At 45.5% G+C, this 18,759-nt stretch overlaps 1 protein-coding gene across 1 annotated transcript in view; it reads left to right on the top strand.

The window, feature by feature from the left end:
• The window catches only part of SRP72 (signal recognition particle 72), a 58,404-nt gene extending 40,820 nt beyond the window's left edge, over positions 1-17,584 (top strand). Inside the window, exons 15-19 of the mRNA XM_063914609.1 lie at positions 74-151; positions 390-524; positions 2,052-2,089; positions 3,731-3,893; positions 17,006-17,584. Coding sequence (XP_063770679.1) covers positions 74-151; positions 390-524; positions 2,052-2,089; positions 3,731-3,893; positions 17,006-17,189 — 598 coding nt within the window. The 3' untranslated portion in view covers positions 17,190-17,584. The remainder of the gene's footprint in view (positions 1-73; positions 152-389; positions 525-2,051; positions 2,090-3,730; positions 3,894-17,005) is intronic.
• The last annotated feature ends 1,175 nt before the right edge of the window (positions 17,585-18,759 follow it).

Here is an 18,759-nt window from a genome sequence, read left to right as displayed (position 1 = left end):
TTGGTTTTCTGTTTATGCGTTTTAAATTGATTCAGTTAAGCAATGCAGTAATTATTCCTTCATTTGATTACAGACAGAACCCCAAAGATATTCATACTTTGGCCCAGCTCATCTCTGCATATTCCATTGTGGATGCTAACAAAGCAAAAGTGTATCCTTTTTCGCGTTTGTTTGTTTTATTTTATATTTTTTTGCTTGTTTTCTTGCATTTATGATATATGCAACTGCAACATTTCTTAATCCATATATTTTTTTCTAAATTGTGGATGTTGTGAATTCTTTCTATGGAAGTCCACGCATCCCTTAATTTCTTATTGGATAAAAAAAACCTCATATAGTACAGGAAACACTACAATGTGCACGTTCCTTTTCTTACATCAGAAATTCAGTCTTAGTGAACATTTGCCTTCTTCTGACACTATGCGTTTAAAAGTGGATGTAGATGCCTTAGAAAATTCCACTGGAGCTACTTTTATTCGGAAAAAGGCAGCTAAAGTGGCTGGAGAGCAAGCCAAAGAACAAGGGTATGTTACTATTATCACATGAACTTTAATGAAGACACCAAGTTAAATAACTTTCACACCTTGTCGTGAAAGCACTGCATAATATGATAATACAGCTGTGTAGTGAAACTCAAGGTAATTGGTTACTCCAAGTATAGACCCTGCATCTGGACAGTTTTTAGTGCAAGTGAAAAGCAATTCCATTTCTTAAAACTGCATAAAGGCCCGAATACATCAGCAATCAAAAAAGTAAATCTGCAGATTCTGAGATTTTTCCCCAGATTTAAAGATTCCCCAATCCACCAGTGTGCACCCATACATTACAGATATTTTTCTGTGATTTGTAGATCATTTTCAGCAAATACAGATCTGCCAATCTCGAAAGCCTCCTCAGTTGACTAGAAACGGTCTGCAAATCTGATGATTGTTACCATACACTAGCAATTTACAGCCCCAGTTGATTTATGAAATCCAACATGTTGGACAACCTGATTTAACAATGCATATGTTTTGGGGGGTTTGTTTTTTTCTATGTCTGAATTCGCAATCTGTGAACCCCATACAATGCAGATTTATTTGCACAATCACCTGCAAAACAACAAATTGCCCCAATTGATTGCTGATGTATTGGGGCTTTAAGATGATGTAGATCTCCTTTTACCACTTTGTATAATTCAATAATTGATTGGTGTAGATCTTCTTGTACCACTTTGTAAATTGTCAGTAATTGACTCTGGCAAACAACCCTTACTTTGCTCCCAGTAAAGTAAACTGTTAACATTACTAAGCCACATGTAGAGACTGTGTTCCCATATGGACCCCTATTCTGACAATCAAATGTATATCTTTTATATCGAGATCGCAAAACCTTTTACACCTTCAGTAGAGTACATATTTAAGATCCTTATAGTTTTGAGAACCATTTTTTCCATCCTGGCTTGCTACAATTTCTTTATGACCAAATTTTTTTAACCAAACTTTCATCTTAGATGAGCTCACTGTGCAAGTGATTCACAGTCACAGTAAAATAATCTTTTTATTTGTATTATTCATTTGTATTGCGCACTAGAGCATTTTCCAGAGAATATTGATTCATTATCACTAGTTCTGAACGCATTAGAATTTACAGTCTAAATTACCTGCTGCACAGAAACAAAAATGAATAGAATCCAATTTGCCTACAGTGCTTTTGGACTGTCTGGAGGAAATAAAAAAAACATGGAGGAAGCCCACACAAATAGTGTCCTGATGGGAAGGGTACCATCGCTGTGGGTATGCCAGCCCCTCTACTGCTCTGATGGCCATACAGTGTTTTCTGTTAGAGCCACACATTTCAATGTCTACCCAAAGTTTAAATTTGTGGTCTGTTTGGTAAACTTTGACAACAAAGTAGTCATGCATATGATCCACTTTATAATGTCTAGTTCTAACGCAACTGCTGCTTTATTTACATAAGACACTAAATTAAGAAATAAAGTTAATGATGGCATGTAACACAAAGAAAATGTATAATTCTGTGACTTTTGTTTTTCTCGAAATGCTAAACAGACAGGTGGAACTTAAGAAAAAGAAAAAGAAGAAAAAAGGTATATGATATAAAATAATGCTAAACATGACTTCCTTTTTAAAGACCACTTTGTATAATCCAGTCCATCAAAATGACGGAACAATTTAAGAGTAATGTCAGTGCAGGTTACTGTGCACAGCTGAATGAATGAATTTTAAAGTGGCAATCATTTACATGGCAAAACCAGGCTGATTTTCCTGATTCTCACACCCCATTACATTCCCTTCCCCCCCTTAGAATTTCTCTGTTGGGTGCCATCTAGTGCAACACACTTTAATTACCCCCATAGAGCAGGGTAAGTTTTTATTATATAGGATGTGCATAGAATATCCATGTTCCATGTTAAAGAACATACTGCTTTCCAGTTGATCTGTCACAGTTGCTAACTAGATAAATTATATTAAACACCAATAGCCTTATGGATTTGTAAAAGGGACCAGTTATAATAGTTGTATTAAAGACTTTTGTTACTGCACGTATTCGCTGGTAATAATTTTGATAGGTAATAAATGCTAGGTCACAGATGTTCATATATCCCCCCTTTTTTAAAATGCACAATATAGAAAACCATTATGCTATGATTCTTCAGTATATTATCATGAGTGTAGTGGAGCAGGAAGTCTAGACCCATCTCACAAAACAGGTTCACTAAATTCTGAACAAATGAGGGAAGGAATAAGATGCAGTTCCCCACCTGGGAAAGAAAGGTGGCCATAGTTCATAGATGATTGTTTGTTTGTGATTGGGAAGCTGTATTAGATGCCCAAGATGAAAATCCTCTGATTGTATCCTCCTGTGGCGGGTTACCCTGCGCTGCATTCACTGAATTTAAATGTATATTAGTCTGGCTGCATCCCTATGGATGAACACATTAATAATACCCATGCTAATCATACCGAAATGCACGTTAAACTCTTAAACAGACTTGACATGACTCCCTCTAAATGACATAAGTGATGGCCTGTGACCTCTAAACTCTGTTGGCGTCTCTGCCTTTTAGAGGGTACAGATTTTCATATCTTTTGGGACTGCCCTGTTTTAGATGCCTTTTGGGGCGAAGGTACAGTATATACCCTCCTACAGGACGTTGTAGGCCTCACTTTACTTTAATCCCAGTCCTTTTGCATTGGTATCCCGCTATGGTCCCCACATCCACCCGTTATGTCCTAGGTCACATTTGCAAGGGCCGCTGTAGCTCATCACTGGAAATTATGCGATCGTGGGAGCAACTTGGCAGCAGGAGCATATGTAGTTGCTGCTGCAAAATATATGCCTACGTGTCATGGCAGCACTCAGCCTGGCTACATCTGTATATGTCACTGTAGGAAAGGGTTCCCCCACCCCCTGCAAACTCTACTTCACGGAGCCCCTCTCCCCCTTTTAATCTAAATGAATCCTCAATAGTGGACCTGGGTGCCTGAATTATCAATACTGTAATTTCTGTTATATTTATTTATCTGATGCCTGTAGATAACCTGTCTCCCCTACACCCCATTTATTATTCATTGCCCTTTTGTTTGTCCCCCTTCTTTTTCTGTTCCCGCATTATTTCTGCATATACTTAATAAAAATGTAATGTTGAAAAAAAAAAGAATCCATGCTGCTATTATTACATTCCTGAACTCTAATGATCACCAGATCCCTTACTTTACTTATACAGGCAAATTACCCAAGAATTGTGATCCCAAAGTTACCCCAGATCATGAACGATGGCTTCCCATCCGAGAACGGTCATACTACCGTGGTAAAAAGAAGGGGAAGAAGGGGAAGGAACAGATAGGCAAAGGGACCCAGGGTGCCACAGCAGCTGCAACTGCTGAATTGTAAGTAACACGTATGGTTTGCTCCGCTCTTGAGAGGTGTTTTCTCTAATTATTTTTTATAAGCATTAATGTTCAGTCATACTGTTGTGAAATGCATAGCATATATAGCATATAAAGGTCTCTCTTATGTGCTGTAGCAATGAGTGTAATTTTTATGGTATTGAATAGTGGTGGATTGGCCATAGGGCTCACCAGGAAGATTCCTGGTAGGCTGACGTGTCTGTGGGGCCTGTTTTATGGGTTATCATGTGGCCCCACCCCCCACATGACGGGCACCGCACTCAGTACACTGCTTTGTCCCCATTCATTTCTATTCAATCTCTGCCATCCAGTGATGCTGCCATGGCTGTTCTATCTCTTGTGCTGCCCATGTTGAGCCACTTCTACAAAATTTTACAGGGACACTTAGTTCTCAATTCGTCTCTGGCCTCCATTTGTGAATCCACGTCATAGGACGTAGTTTTCCTGGCCTTTGCAACAGGCGTTATGCGTGGCACCATGGGTGCTGCAAGCCACCCGATGGTGGGTGAGAGATCCAGTGCTGTGTCCTAGGATGCAACTCGGACCACTACTGGTGGAAGAAGCAGCAGCAGCGATAGCACCTCCATCCGCATCACACCAGTATACCAGTGATCCGAATGATACAGATTTTAATCAAGATGCAATATAAAATATAAGATTATAATATTTTTGGAACCATCATAGTCCTTATATGTTTTTAAGGCTAAAAAATATAGAGTTAGAGGGCCAGTGTTTATCAGGTTGCTGATCACTGTCTCGTACTGTTCCAATTGTAAAGCGCAATGGAATTTGCTGCGCTATATAAGAAACTGTCAATAAAATAAATAAATGCTGTTAAGTGTTTCTCTGGCACATTTATCACCAGCTGGTCTCAAGATTCTCCAGCTGAAACGATAGCACACAGGTTAAGAAATCTATCTATATTTCTCTGACGTCCTAGTGGATGCTGGGGACTCCGTAAGGACCATGGGGAATAGACGGGCTCCGCAGGAGACTGGGCACACTATAAGAAAGATTTGGTACTACCTGGTGTGCACTGGCTCCTCCCTCTATGCCCCTCCTCCAGACCTCAGTTAGATTTCTGTGCCCGGCCGAGCTGGATGCACACTAGGGGCTCTCCTGAGCTCCTAGAAAGAAAGTATTTGTTAGGTTTTTTATTTTACAGTGAGACCTGCTGGCAACAGGCTCACTGCAACGAGGGACTAAGGGGAGAAGAAGCGAACCTACCTGCTTGCAGCTAGCTTGGGCTTCTTAGGCTACTGGACACCATTAGCTCCAGAGGGATCGACCGCAGGACCCGTCCTTGGTGTTCGTTCCCGGAGCCGCGCCGCCGTCCCCCTTACAGAGCCAGAAGCAAGAAGATGGTCCGGAAAATCGGCGGCAGAAGACTTCAGTCTTCACCAAGGTAGCGCACAGCACTGCAGCTGTGCGCCATTGCTCCTCATACACACTTCACACTCCGGTCACTGAGGGTGCAGGGCGCTGGGGGGGGGGGCGCCCTGAGCAGCAATAAAATCACCTTGGCTGGCAAAATAACCACAATTTATAGCCCCAGAGGCTATATATGTGGTAATTACCCCTGCCAGAATACAGAAAAAAGCGGGAGAAAAGTCTGCCGAAAAAGGGGCGGAGCCATCTCCCTCAGCACACTGGCGCCATTTCTCCCTCACAGTTCCGCTGGAAGGAAGCTCCCTGACTCTCCCCTGCAGTCTACACTACAGAAAAGGGTAAAAGAGAGAGGGGGGGCACAAATTTGAGGCGCAGTAAATATTATAGCAGCTATAGGGGACATAATTCAGTTAGTCCCTGCATTATATAGCGCTCTGGTGTGTGCTGGCATACTCTCTCTCTGTCTCCCCAAAGGGCTTTTGTGGGGTCCTGTCTCCTTTAAGAGCATTCCCTGTGTGTGTGTGCGGTGTGTCGGTACGGCTGTGTCGACATGTTTGATGAGGAGACTTATGTGGAGGCGGAGCAGATGCCTATAAATGTGATGTCACCCCCTGCGGGGCAGACACCTGAGTGGATGGACTTATGGAAGGAATTACGTGCAAGTGTCGACTCCTTACATAAAAAATTTGACGACATGCCAAATGCGGGACAGCCGACTTCTCAGCTCGTGCCTGCCCAGGCAATTCAAAGGCCATCAGGGGCTCTAAAACGCCCACTACCTCAGATGGCAGACACAGATGTCGACACGGATACTGATACCAGTGTCGACGACGATGAGTCAAATTTAATGTCCACTAGGGCCATTCGTTGCATGATTGAGGCAATGAAAGAGGTTTTACACATTTCTGATATAAACCCAGGTACCTCAAAAAAGGGTATTATGTTTGGGGAGAAAAAACTACCAATAGTTTTTCCCCCATCTGAAGAATTAAATGAAGTGTGTGAAGAAGCGTGGGCTTTCCCTGATAAAAAATTGGTGATTTCAAAAAAATTACTAATGGCGTTCCCTTTCTCGCCAGAGGATAGGTCACGTTGGGAAACTCCCCCTAGGGTGCATAAAGCGCTCACACGTTTGTCTAAAAAGGTGGCACTACCGTCTCCGGATACGGCCGCCCTAAAGGAACCTGCTGATAGAAAGCAGGAGGCTATCCTAAAGTCTATATATACACACACTGGTGTTATACTGAGACCAGCTATTGCTTCAGCGTGGATGTGCAGTGCTGCTGCTGCTTGGTCAGATTCCCTGTCAGAAAATATTGACACCCTGGACAGGGACACTATATTGCTAACCGTAGAGCATATAAAAGACTCAGTCTTGTACATGAGAGATGCACAGAGGGAGATCTGCCGGCTGGCATCTAGAATAAGTGCATTGTCCATTTCTGCTAGGAGAGGCTTATGGACTCGGCAGTGGACAGGGGATGCAGATTCTAAAAGGCACATGGAAGTTTTGCCTTATAAGGGTGAGGAGTTATTCGGGGATGGTCTCTCAGACCTTGTTTCCACAGCAACAGCTGGGAAGTCAGCATTTTTGCCCCATGTCCCCTCACAGCCTAAGAAAGCGCCGTATTATCAGGTACAGTCCTTTCGACCCCAGAAAAACAGGCGGGGAAAAGGCGGGTCCTTTCTGTCTAGAGGCAGAGGAAGGGGAAAAAAGCTGCACCACGCAGCAGGTTCCCAGGAACAAAAGTCCTCCCCCGCTTCTTCCAAATCCGCCGCATGACGGTGGGGCTCCACAGGCGGAGCCAGGTACGGTGGGGGGCCGCCTCAAAAATTTAAGCGATCAGTGGGTTTGCTCACGGGTGGATCCCTGGATCCTTCAAGTAGTATCTCAGGGGTACAAGCTGGAATTCGAGGCGCCTCCCCCCCGCCGTTTCCTCAAATCGGCCTTACCGACAACTCCCTCGGGCAGGGAGGCTGTACTAGAGGCAATTCACAAGCTGTATTCCCAGCAGGTGATAGTCAAAGTACCCCTACTTCAACAAGGACGGGGTTACTATTCCACACTGTTTGTGGTACCGAAACCGGACGGTTCGGTGAGACCCATTTTAAATTTGAAATCCTTGAACACATACATAAAAAGATTCAAGTTCAAGATGGAATCGCTCAGGGCGGTTATTGCAAGCCTGGACGAGGGGGATTACATGGTATCCCTGGACATCAAGGATGCTTACCTGCATGTCCCAATTTACCTTCCTCACCAGGAGTACCTCAGATTTGTGGTACAGGATTGCCATTACCAATTCCAGACAATACCGTTTGGACTGTCCACGGCACCGAGGGTGTTTACCAAGGTAATGGCAGAAAAGATGATACTCCTTCGAAAAAAGGGAGTTTTAATTACCCCGTACTTGGACGATCTCCTAATAAAGGCGAGGTCCAGGGAGCAGTTACTGGTCGGGAAGTGCTACAACAGCATGGCTGGATTCTAAACATTCCAAAGTCACAACTGGTTCCTTCCACACGCTTACTGTTCCTGGGGATGATTCTGGACACAGAACAGAAAAAAAGTGTTTCTCCCGCAGGAGAAAGCCAAGGAGCTGTCATCTCTAGTCAGAGACCTCCTAAAACCAAAACGGGTATCGGTGCATCACTGCACACGAGTCCTGGGAAAAATGGTGGCTTCGTACGAAGCAATTCCATTCGGCAGGTTCCATGCAAGGACCTTCCAGTGGGACCTCTTGGACAAGTGGTCGGGATCGCATCTTCAGATGCATCAACTGATAACCCTGTCTCCAAGGACCAGGGTGTCTCTACTGTGGTGGCTGCAGAGTGCTCATCTTCTAGAGGGCCGCAGATTCGGCATACAGGACTGGGTCCTGGTGACCACGGATGCCAGCCTTCGGGGCTGGGGCGCAGTCACACAGGGAAGAAATTTCCAGGGACTTTGGTCAAGTCAGGAGTCGTCCCTACACATAAACATTCTGGAACTGAGGGCCATTTACAATGCCCTAAGTCAGGCAAGGCCCCTGCTTCAAAACCAGCCGGTTCTGATCCAATCAGACAACATCACGGCAGTCGCCCATGTAAACCGACAGGGCGGCACAAGAAGCAGGGTGGCGATGGCAGAAGCCACAAGGATTCTCCGATGGGCGGAAAATCACGTAATAGCACTGTCAGCAGTGTTCATTCCGGGAGTGGACAACTGGGAAGCAGACTTCCTCAGCAGACACGACCTACACCCGGGAGAGTGGGGACTTCATCCAGAAGTCTTCCTACTGTTGGTAAACCGTTGGGAAAGGCCACAGGTGGACATGATGGCGTCCCACCTCAACAAAAAGCTAAAGAGATATTGCGCCAGGTCAAGGGACCCTCAGGTGATAGCTGTGGACGCTCTAGTGACACCGTGGGTGTACCAGTCGGTTTATGTGTTCCCTCCTCTGCCTCTCATACCAAAGGTACTGAGAATAATAAGAAGGCGAGGAGTAAGAACGATACTCGTGGTTCCGGATTGGCCAAGAAGAGCTTGGTACCCGGAACTTCAAGAAATGTTATCAGAGGACCCATGGCCTCTACCGCTCAGACAGGATCTGCTACAGCAGGGGCCCTGTCTGTTCCAAGACTTACCGCGGCTGCGTTTGACGGCATGGCGGTTGAATTCCGGATCCTAAAGGAAAAGGGCATTCCGGAGGAAGTCATTCCTACGCTGATAAAAGCCAGGAAAGAAGTAACTGCAAACCATTATCACCGCATTTGGCGAAAATATGTTGCGTGGTGTGAGGCCAGGAAGGCCCCTACAGAGGAATTTCAGCTGGGTCGTTTTCTGCACTTCCTACAGTCAGGAGTGACTATGGGCCTAAAATTGGGTTCCATTAAGGTCCAGATTTCGGCTCTGTCGATTTTCTTCCAGAAAGAACTGGCTTCACTGCCTGAAGTTCAGACTTTTGTAAAGGGAGTGCTTCATATTCAGCCCCCTTTTGTGCCTCCTGTGGCACCTTGGGATCTCAATGTGGTGTTGAATTTCCTAAAATCACATTGGTTTGAACCACTTAAAACCGTGGATCGGAAATATCTCACGTGGAAAGTGGTCATGTTATTGGCCTTGGCTTCGGCCAGGCGTGTGTCAGAATTGGCGGCTTTGTCATGTAAAAGCCCTTATCTGATTTTCCATATGGATAGGGCAGAATTGAGGACTCGTCCCCAGTTTCTCCCTAAGGTGGTATCAGCTTTTCACTTGAACCAACCTATTGTGGTGCCTGCGGCTACTAGGGACTTGGAGGATTCCAAGTTACTGGACGTAGTGCCTTGAAAATTTATGTTTCCAGGATGGCTGGAGTCAGGAAAACTGACTCGCTTTTTATCCTGTATGCACCCAACAAAATAGGTGCTCCTGCTTCTAAGCAGACTATTGCTCGCTGGATTTGTAGCACAATTCAGCTGGCGCATTCTGCGGCTGGATTGCCGCATCCTAAATCAGTGAAACCCCATTCCACGAGGAAGGTGGGCTCATCTTGGGCGGCTGCCCGAGGGGTCTCGGCTTTACAACTTTGCCGAGCTGCAACTTGGTCAGGGGCAAACACGTTTGCTAAATTCTACAAATTTGATACCCTGGCTGAGGAGGACCTGGAGTTCTCTCATTCGGTGCTGCAGAGTCATCCGCACTCTCCCGCCCGTTTGGGAGCTTTGGTATAATCCCCATGGTCCTTACGGAGTCCCCAGCATCCACTAGGACGTCAGAGAAAATAAGAATTTACTCACCGGTAATTCTATTTCTCGTAGTCCGTAGTGGATGCTGGGCGCCCATCCCAAGTGCGGATTGTCTGCAATACTTGTATATAGTTATTGCCTAACTAAAGGGTTATTGTTGAGCCATCTGTTGAGAGGCTCAGTTATATTTCATACTGTTAACTGGGTTTAATATCACGAGTTATACGGTGTGATTGGTGTGGCTGGTATGAGTCTTACCCGGGATTCAAAATCCTTCCTTATTGTGTCAGCTCTTCCGGGCACAGTATCCTAACTGAGGTCTGGAGGAGGGGCATAGAGGGAGGAGCCAGTGCACACCAGGTAGTACCAAATCTTTCTTACAGTGTGCCCAGTCTCCTGCGGAGCCCGTCTATTCCCCATGGTCCTTACGGAGTCCCCAGCATCCACTACGGACTACGAGAAATAGAATTACCGGTGAGTAAATTCTTATTTTTGTTAATCTAAACATACAATTTCTTTTTTATTCTACAGTAAATACATGACTTACACTTTCAATGTCTGTGGTTAACACAGAATTTTCTTCAGTTACCTAATTTTCAGAAATGTCTCAACATTGACACATTCTGCAACTCAATGCAACAAATCAGACATTGGGGGAGTTATGTCATAGATTCCGATTTTATGAAATCAGCGGGATTTCAGCTAGCTTTCTGCAAAATTTATAATGGCAAGCCTTTTATCTGATTGGCCCTTTAAATTTAGCAACACACTCATTGAAATCCCAACAGTTTTGTACAATCTGAACCCCTTACGCTATATATGTTGGAATATATTTAACCTTTAACGCATAGAGCATGATACAGAGGTGGACGCAATGCTGATGTTTAGGGGTGGAGGGGGGTGGGAGAGCAGTGGTATTGATGTGTGCAACTCTGCATACAGGCAATTGACCACATTTAGGTGTGCACATACAATGCAGGAGCGATTACAGCCGACTTGCATTCAATTCTGCATCAGCCCTAAAGTGACTTAAATATCCTGTACAGTGCTTATTAAATGCTGCAAAATTGTTGTGACGATGACCACCTATAGTCATGTTTAAAGTATTACAACAAAAAATAAATAAAACCTACCGCCTATACTGAGATCCTAAACCTGTATATTAATCTGCACACTTAAAAAATAATATTTCCCTAACGTACTAGTGGATACTGGGATGACATTAGTACCATGGGGTATAGATCGGGTCCATTGGAGCCTGGCACTTTAAGAAATCATTAGTGTGTGCTGGCTCAGACTCAGTTTAGAAAAATGTGCCCAAGGAGCCGGGTGCATTTCTCTGGCGCTCCAGAGAGTTTTCTTCAAAACTTTTATTTAGTTTGTTATTTTCAGGCAGCACTGGTTGGCAACCAGTCTGCCAGTGTCGTGGGACTTAGGAAAGGGGGGGGGGGGGCCGAACCAACCTCTTATAGGGTTAATGGTTTGTAGCCCCCTGACAGGACACTAAGCTCCAAAGGTGCTGTTTCACATACCCCCAGGGTGTGCGCACACACTGGCAGCATGCCGCCACCCCTGACAGATGCTGAAGTAGACGTGGTGAGTGATGACACCGGGGTCCCGGTTAGCGGGTCCCTGGTGACAAGTGGCGGCATTAGGGCGCGGCGGTCACCTGGCTGCGAGCTGTGGTGCCCGCTGCAGACCCCAGACTGGCGCTGAGGTAAAGGGGGTTATTTAACAGCCAGTATAAACTGTGAGGGACCGTTGCCTATTGAGGGGGGCAGGGTTTTCTGGAGAGCGCGACCAGAGGCTGAAAGGCGCCATTTCCTGCTGCTGCTGACTGCCAGGCTGCATGCTGAAGCTGCTCCTCCACTGACCCCGCTGAATCACCAATTGTACTGGTACCAAGGGTTTTATGGAGAGAAGGGAGCATATAAGTGGTGGTGACACTGCTGCCTTGCTCAATTTATATACCCAGCGGAGCGCTGCTCTGACTGAGGTATTGTGTGCCAATCCTCTCTGTGTCACTCCATACGGGCTGTCTGGGGTTGTTGTGCTGTTTCACTCTGTGTTGTCACTGCACTGTGTTTATTCACCTAACTCTGTGTTTTTCTGCAATAAGAATGTCTGGGGAAAAGACTGTGTCCCCCTCATGTAACACTAAGTTTACACTTCTCCAGGGGGGTCTCTCCTATGTACCCAGTGTTCTCTGCCTTCACAAGGTAGTAGTATGCAGGAACCTGAGTGGTTAGAATCATTCAAATGCATGATTACTAATATTAATTCAGAGTTAGCTACAGCCAGATAGGAAAGGCAGACCCTTAAACAATCTAGATGATTTTTTGCTTAAGGCTGCTGACCACAGACAGGCTCCTCAGCCCCCTCTGTTGGTCTCTCATAAACGCATGCTCCCACAGGTGCTCCAGACTCTGATACTGAATTACCAGACCTGGATGAGGGAGAGGTAGACGTTGAAGATGACCATGATGTTGAGGCCCCGATTTATTCTGTTAGAGAAGTCCTCAACATACCGGATAAGGAGACAGAACCAGAAGAGGAATTGTTTTTTAATGTTTAATGTGAAACCAAAATCCTCTGCCACCTTTCCTATATCACAGGAATTAAACTCCCATTCTAAAGAGGCGTTGGCCAATCCTGATAAGAAATTCCAAACTCCTAAATGGTTACTAAATTTCTTTCCTTTCCCTCCTGAGGATAGGAAAGTATGGGAAAATCCCCCGTCCATGGATACTTCAGTGTCCAGATTGTCACGAAAATTGTACTGCCTGTACCTGGCGCTATCACTCCCGAAGACCCAGCTGATCGCAAAATGGAGACTACACTCAAATCAATTTATACTGCGGTGGGCGTAGCTCAAAGGCCCACTACAGCTTGCGGCTGGATTTCCAGGGCCATGGTAAAATGGTCTGAGAATACAATAAGGGGGTTTGACCCCCTGCCTCAGGCTGAGATCATGACACTACTGCATCATATCCTGGATGCTGCAAATTTTATGAGTGAGGCCATTAAAGAATTCTGTCTCCTCAATGACCGTACCACAGCTATGGTGGTCTCGGCTTGCAGGGCTCTATGGCTGCGACAATGGTCAGCGGATGCTGATTCCAAGAAAGGTGTGGAGAATCTTCCTTTTACAGTGGATCCCTTGTTTGGGGAAGAACTGAACAAGTGGATTTCTCAGGCGATTGCGGGTAAGTCTACCTATATGCTGTCAGCTGCGCCTCCTGCTAGACGTCCCTACCCTGGACCCTCTTTGCAGTCCTTTCGTGTGGCCAGATTCAGAGCCAGAGGTGCCTCAAATGCTGCTAGAGGAAATCGCGGTAAGTCCCATAAACCAGCGGCTGCTGGATCTCTGGACCAGGCCTCTGGATCCTCATCCACTAAGCCCTCCGCGTGACAGTTGGCCCAGCAGCAGGGCGACTTTCAGGTAGATGCTCGCCTTCACCACTTCGCCCATGTGTGGGCACAGTCCTGCTGGGATCCTTGGGTGAAGGACCTCATATCCCAAGGATACCGATTGGAATTTCAAGCACTACCTCCTCTCAGATACTTCAGGTCAAGCTTACCAGCTTCACCCGTAGCAAGGGGTTACCTTGCAAGACGCCATTCAAAAACTGCTACAAACGGGGGTTGTGGTCCCAGTGCCTCCTCCGTTACACCACAGGGGTTTTTACTCCAGTCTATTTGTTGTACCAAAACCAGACGGTTCGGTGCGGCCCATCTTGAACCTAAAATCTCTGAACCCGTATCTACATGTGGTCAAGTTCAAGATGGAGTCCCTGAGGGCGGTGTTCTCCGGTCTGGAGGAGGGGGAGTTCGTAGTATCCCTGGATATCAAGGATGCTTATCTGCACATCCCAATATGGCCTCCTCATCAGGCTTACCTCCGGTTCTGGAGGAGGAGGAGTTCCCAGTATCCCTGGATATCAAGGATGCTTATCTACACATCCCAATATGGCCTCCTCATCAGGCTTACCTCCGGTTCGCTATACTGGACCACCACTTCCAGTTTCAGGCCTTTCCCTTTGGTCTTTCCACAGCTCCGAGGGTGTTCACAAGGATCATGGCAGAGATGATGCTGCAATTGTGCATGATGGTAGTCAACATAGTCCTCCTACTTGGACGATCTCCTGATAAGGGCAGTATCCAGGTAGCATCTGCTACACAGCATCGACTTGGCTACTCGCCTTCTTACCGAACATGGGTGGATTCTGAATTTGAAAAATCTCACCTGGAACCGTCACAGAGAATTCAGTTCCTTGGAATGATACTGGACACAGTGTCTCAGAAGGTATTCCTTCCAATGGACAAGGCCCTGAATATCCAGGCTATGGTCCGTTCGGTGCTCAAGCCATGCAAGATCTCAATTCATCTTTGCATCCGCCTACTGGGCAAAATGGTAGCCTCCTACGAGGCAATCCAGTACCGCAGATTTCATGCCCATCCGTTCCAGCTGGACAAGTAGTCAGGGTCTCACCTGCACATGCACCAGAGTATAGTTCTGTCTCCAAAAGCACGGATCTCCCTATTATGGTGGCTACAAGTCTTTCACCTTGTGGAGGGCCGGAGTTTCAGTACCCAATCCTGGATACTACTGACAACTGATGCCAGCCTCCAAGGTTGGGAGGCTGTGACCCAGGGGGGCTCAGTTCCAGGGGAAGTGGTTGAGTCAGGAATTTGCACTCTCGATAAATGTTCTTGAGCTCAGGACAATTTACAATGCTCTTCTGCAAACCTCCTCTCTTCTCGGAAATCAAGCCATCCAGGTGCAGTTGGACAACGCCATGGCAGTGGCGTACATAAACCGTCAGGGATGAACAAAAAGCAGGGCCGCAATGCGGGAGGTGTCGCGGATACTCCTCTGGGCGGAAGCCAACGCAAGGGCCATCTCAGCCATATTCATTCCAGGCGTGGACAATTGGGAAGCGTACTTCCTCAGCAGGCACGGCCTTCACCCTCAGGTGTTTCAACAGCTTGTTCACTGGTGGGGCTGTCCGCAGATAGACCTGATAGCTTCTCGTCTAAACAAGAACCTTCGCCGTTACTGTTCCAGAACGAGGGATCCACAGGCTGCAGCAGTGGACGCTCTGACTGCGCCGTGGTCTTACCAGTTCGTATACCTGTTTCCTCTAATCCTTCTCATTCCCAGAGTTCTAAAAAGACTCAAAAGGGAAAGCGTTCAGGCAATTCTAATTGTCCCGGATTGGCCTCGACGGGCCTGGTATGCAGACCTCCTGCCCATGTCTCTGGAGGAGCCCTGGCCTCTGCCGCTTCTCAAGGTTCTTCTACAACAAGGACCGTTCATCTATCCAGACTTACTGCGGCTACGTTTGATGGCTTGGAAGTTGAGAGGGAAATTCTAGCCAGAAAAGGTCTCCCATCCAAGATTATTTCCACTATGGTCCAGGCCGTAAGGTGGCCACGTCAAAACATTACCACCGTATCTGGAATAAATATGTTTCTTGGTGTGAGGGTAGAAAATATTCTCCTGCGGAGTTTCAACTTGGCCGTTTTCTGCTCTTCCTGCAAGCAGGTGTGGATATGGGCCTAAGGTTAGGCTCCACCAAGGGTCAGATTTCGTCTCTCTCCATCTTCTCCCAGAAACAACTGGCGGTACTTCCGGAAGTACAGACATTCCTGAAGGGTGTTCCTCGCATTCAACCACCCTTTGTCCCTCCGTGGGATCTCAATGTGGTATTGACCTTTCTCCAGTCGGACTGGTTTGAACCCTTGCACAGGGTGGACTTGAAATATCTTACTTGGAAGACTGTCATGTTGCTGGCTTTAGCCTCTGCTAGACGTGTCAGAATTGGGGGCTTTATCCTGTAAGAGCCCATATTTGATATTTCAAGAGGATAGGGCGAAGCTTAGGACTCTCCTGCAGTTTTTTCCATTTTTTCGGCCCTTCGCATTAATCAACCGATAGTGGTTCTGATACTGTCTGATACGTCGGTTGCTCCAAAGTCCTTGGACATTGTGAGGGTTTTGCGGATTTACGTCAAGAGGACAGCTCGTCACAGGAAGTCTGACTCGCTGTTTGTCTTTTATGACGCTACCAAAATTGGATTTTCTGCTTCTAAGCAGTCCATTGCTCACTGGCTCAGATTGACCATTCAACAAGCCTATTCTTCGGCAGCGTTGCCACTGCCGAGTTCTATGCAGGCCCACTCCACAAGGTTGGTGGGTTCTTCCTGGGTGGCTGCCCGGGGCGTCTCGGCCTTACAGTTGTGCCGTGCAGCTACTTGGTCTGGTTCGAACACGTTTGTAAAGATCTATAGGTTCGACACCTTGGCCAGAGATGACCTTCAGTTTTGCAGGGTTCTCACCGCTCACCCACCCGTTCTGGGAGCTTTAGAACTTCCCCATGGTACTAATGTCATCCCAGTATCTACTAGAATGTTAGAGAAAATAGGAATTTAATACCTACTGGTAATTCCTTTTCTCGTAGTCTGTAGTGGGCGCCCGCCTCAGTGCTTCGTGTTCCTGCTTACATGGTTGTAAGTGTTCTTGGTTGGGTCTGCTGTTGCTGTCCCTGTTCCAAGTTTGGTTAGCGTTGCTATCCTTAGTTTTTGTTAGCATTGCTATCCTCTGTTCTGGTTAGTGCTGCTATCCTATATTACTGTTGTGTGTTGGTTCGTTACCTCAGTGCTTTCGTAGTATTTTCTTCTCTCATGGTATGTCCGTCTGCACGGGCACAGTTTTCCTAGACTGAGTCTGGTGGAGAGGCATAGAGGGGAGGAGCCAGCACACACTTATGATTTCTTAAAGTGCCAGGCTCCAATGGACCCGATCTATACCCCATGGTACTAATGTCATCCCAATATCCACTACAGACTACGAGAAAAGGAATTACCGGTAGGTATTAAATTCCTATTTTTAGTAGCTCAAATTTGCCTTTTTATTTTGCTTGCTTGGCTAGCACAATGTGTAAGTTGATTTCCTTCTCAGATTCTTCATGTGTACCATTGCTCATATTTTAGTGATGCAAGTAAAACAGCCAGCAGTCCCCCAACATCTCCAAGACCTGGCATGGCAGCAACAAATGCCCCTTCATCTTCTACCAGCAACGTCATTCCCCCTAGACACCAGAAGCCAATGGGAGCTGCTGGAACGAAGAAGAAGCAGCAGCAAAAGAAAAAGAAAGGAGGAAAGGGTAGTTGGTGAATGTCCATTTCATTCTGGTCTCCAAACCATTAATGCACTGTCAAAGAACTGCATCCGACTACAAATTGTCTTACCACATGCTGCTTGATACATCCACATTGTTACCAAGTTTAAAAGGATCATACCTTGGAAGAAAATACAATCATAATTGTAATTTGTAACGGTCATCAACCATTATTGCAATTGCTGCTTGTTTTTTTTGTTTTTTGGGGGATTTTTGTTTTGTTTTGTTTTTGTTTTTCTTTCAATCACACACACCTCTTTATTTTGGTTTTATTTTTCATCCTTTATTCCTCCATAATATTTGTTAAAAAAAACTCTTCATCATGAAGTCTTTTCAGTTGTAGAAAACTGTAATCATTAACTTAATGGTGCATTAAAGCAATCGCTTTCAATGTTTGTTTTCTTTTCTTTTCTTTTTTCTTTTTTTTCTTTTATTTGACGATGGTTTAAAAATGTACATGACAAACCACAATATCGATATGGAAGTCAATAACTATAGAACTATGCAAATACAGTAAATCAAATGTAAATACAAAACACTGGTTGAGCGTGTACTACAGTTCATGAACAATGCAGGCTGTTCAGAACTACTGATAGTGGAAAAATACCAAAGGGAAGGAGATGATAGTGTAGTTAAGGAAAGACAGGGTACACAACCGAAGATGGCCCTGCTGGTGAACGCTTACAGTCTATAGGATTTGCATGTGCTTAGACGCAATTCATTTGTTAAAGTAACTTTTATTTTATTACTGTCTGATAATGCTTTAAACTATGAGTTAGGATCAGAATACATTCTGTAGAATGAGGCCTTCTTTTTTTTCATAACCAGGGGGATTTCTAATACATTAGATTTTCTTTTTCCTGTTACTGCTTTTCCTAAATTGTATTACTAATGCTGCCTTTACTGAGAGAATTATTTAGCACTAACACAATGTGCGTTCGGCAGGCAGGAAAAACTTGCTGGTTTTACTTGCATAACATGGCAACAGCAGTAAGAAAAGCAAGGAGTTCCCCTGTAATTACCTGTGATGTCTAGAACCTTGCATTTACGTGACTACCATTAAGGTCTGGTTTCAATCAGCAGTGGTAATTACTGCACAAGGAAAAGTGCTAGTAGCCTCTAACTTTTCACTTCCAGAGCTATTCAATTATAAGCCCTTTTCTTACATGGTATGTTTATGGCTTATGTGTGCTAACCTATAGATTACGAGATAAGTGCACAGAACTATACGCATTCACACCACCCCTGATGAGGGCATTTACGAAGGGTTTCTGTTCAAGCCAACCCCCAGGCACTAACAGAAATCCATGTTAAAGTCAGCCTGCGGGCTGCAATTAAATAGCCCTGGCCGCTGCATAAGCCCACGGCTATTTGAATCCTGACCTAAATGTTTGTGAATACACTGACCTATTTCTCCTTGGAAGTAAAGTGACACAGGCACTGGGAACTGTATGTTTCACGTTTAGGTACAATGGGCAGGAGGTCTCAGGACTCCTTTTAAATTACACGGAGATCACTAGACCAGCAAAGATTACATTTTTGTTAATAGCCCAGGTGGTCGGGCGA

This window comes from Pseudophryne corroboree, chromosome 1 (assembly GCF_028390025.1).
Source record: "Pseudophryne corroboree isolate aPseCor3 chromosome 1, aPseCor3.hap2, whole genome shotgun sequence".
Taxonomy (NCBI): Eukaryota; Metazoa; Chordata; class Amphibia; order Anura; family Myobatrachidae; genus Pseudophryne; species Pseudophryne corroboree.
Note: the sequence above shows the minus strand (reverse complement) of the source record. Positions and strands in the feature narration are given on the sequence as shown.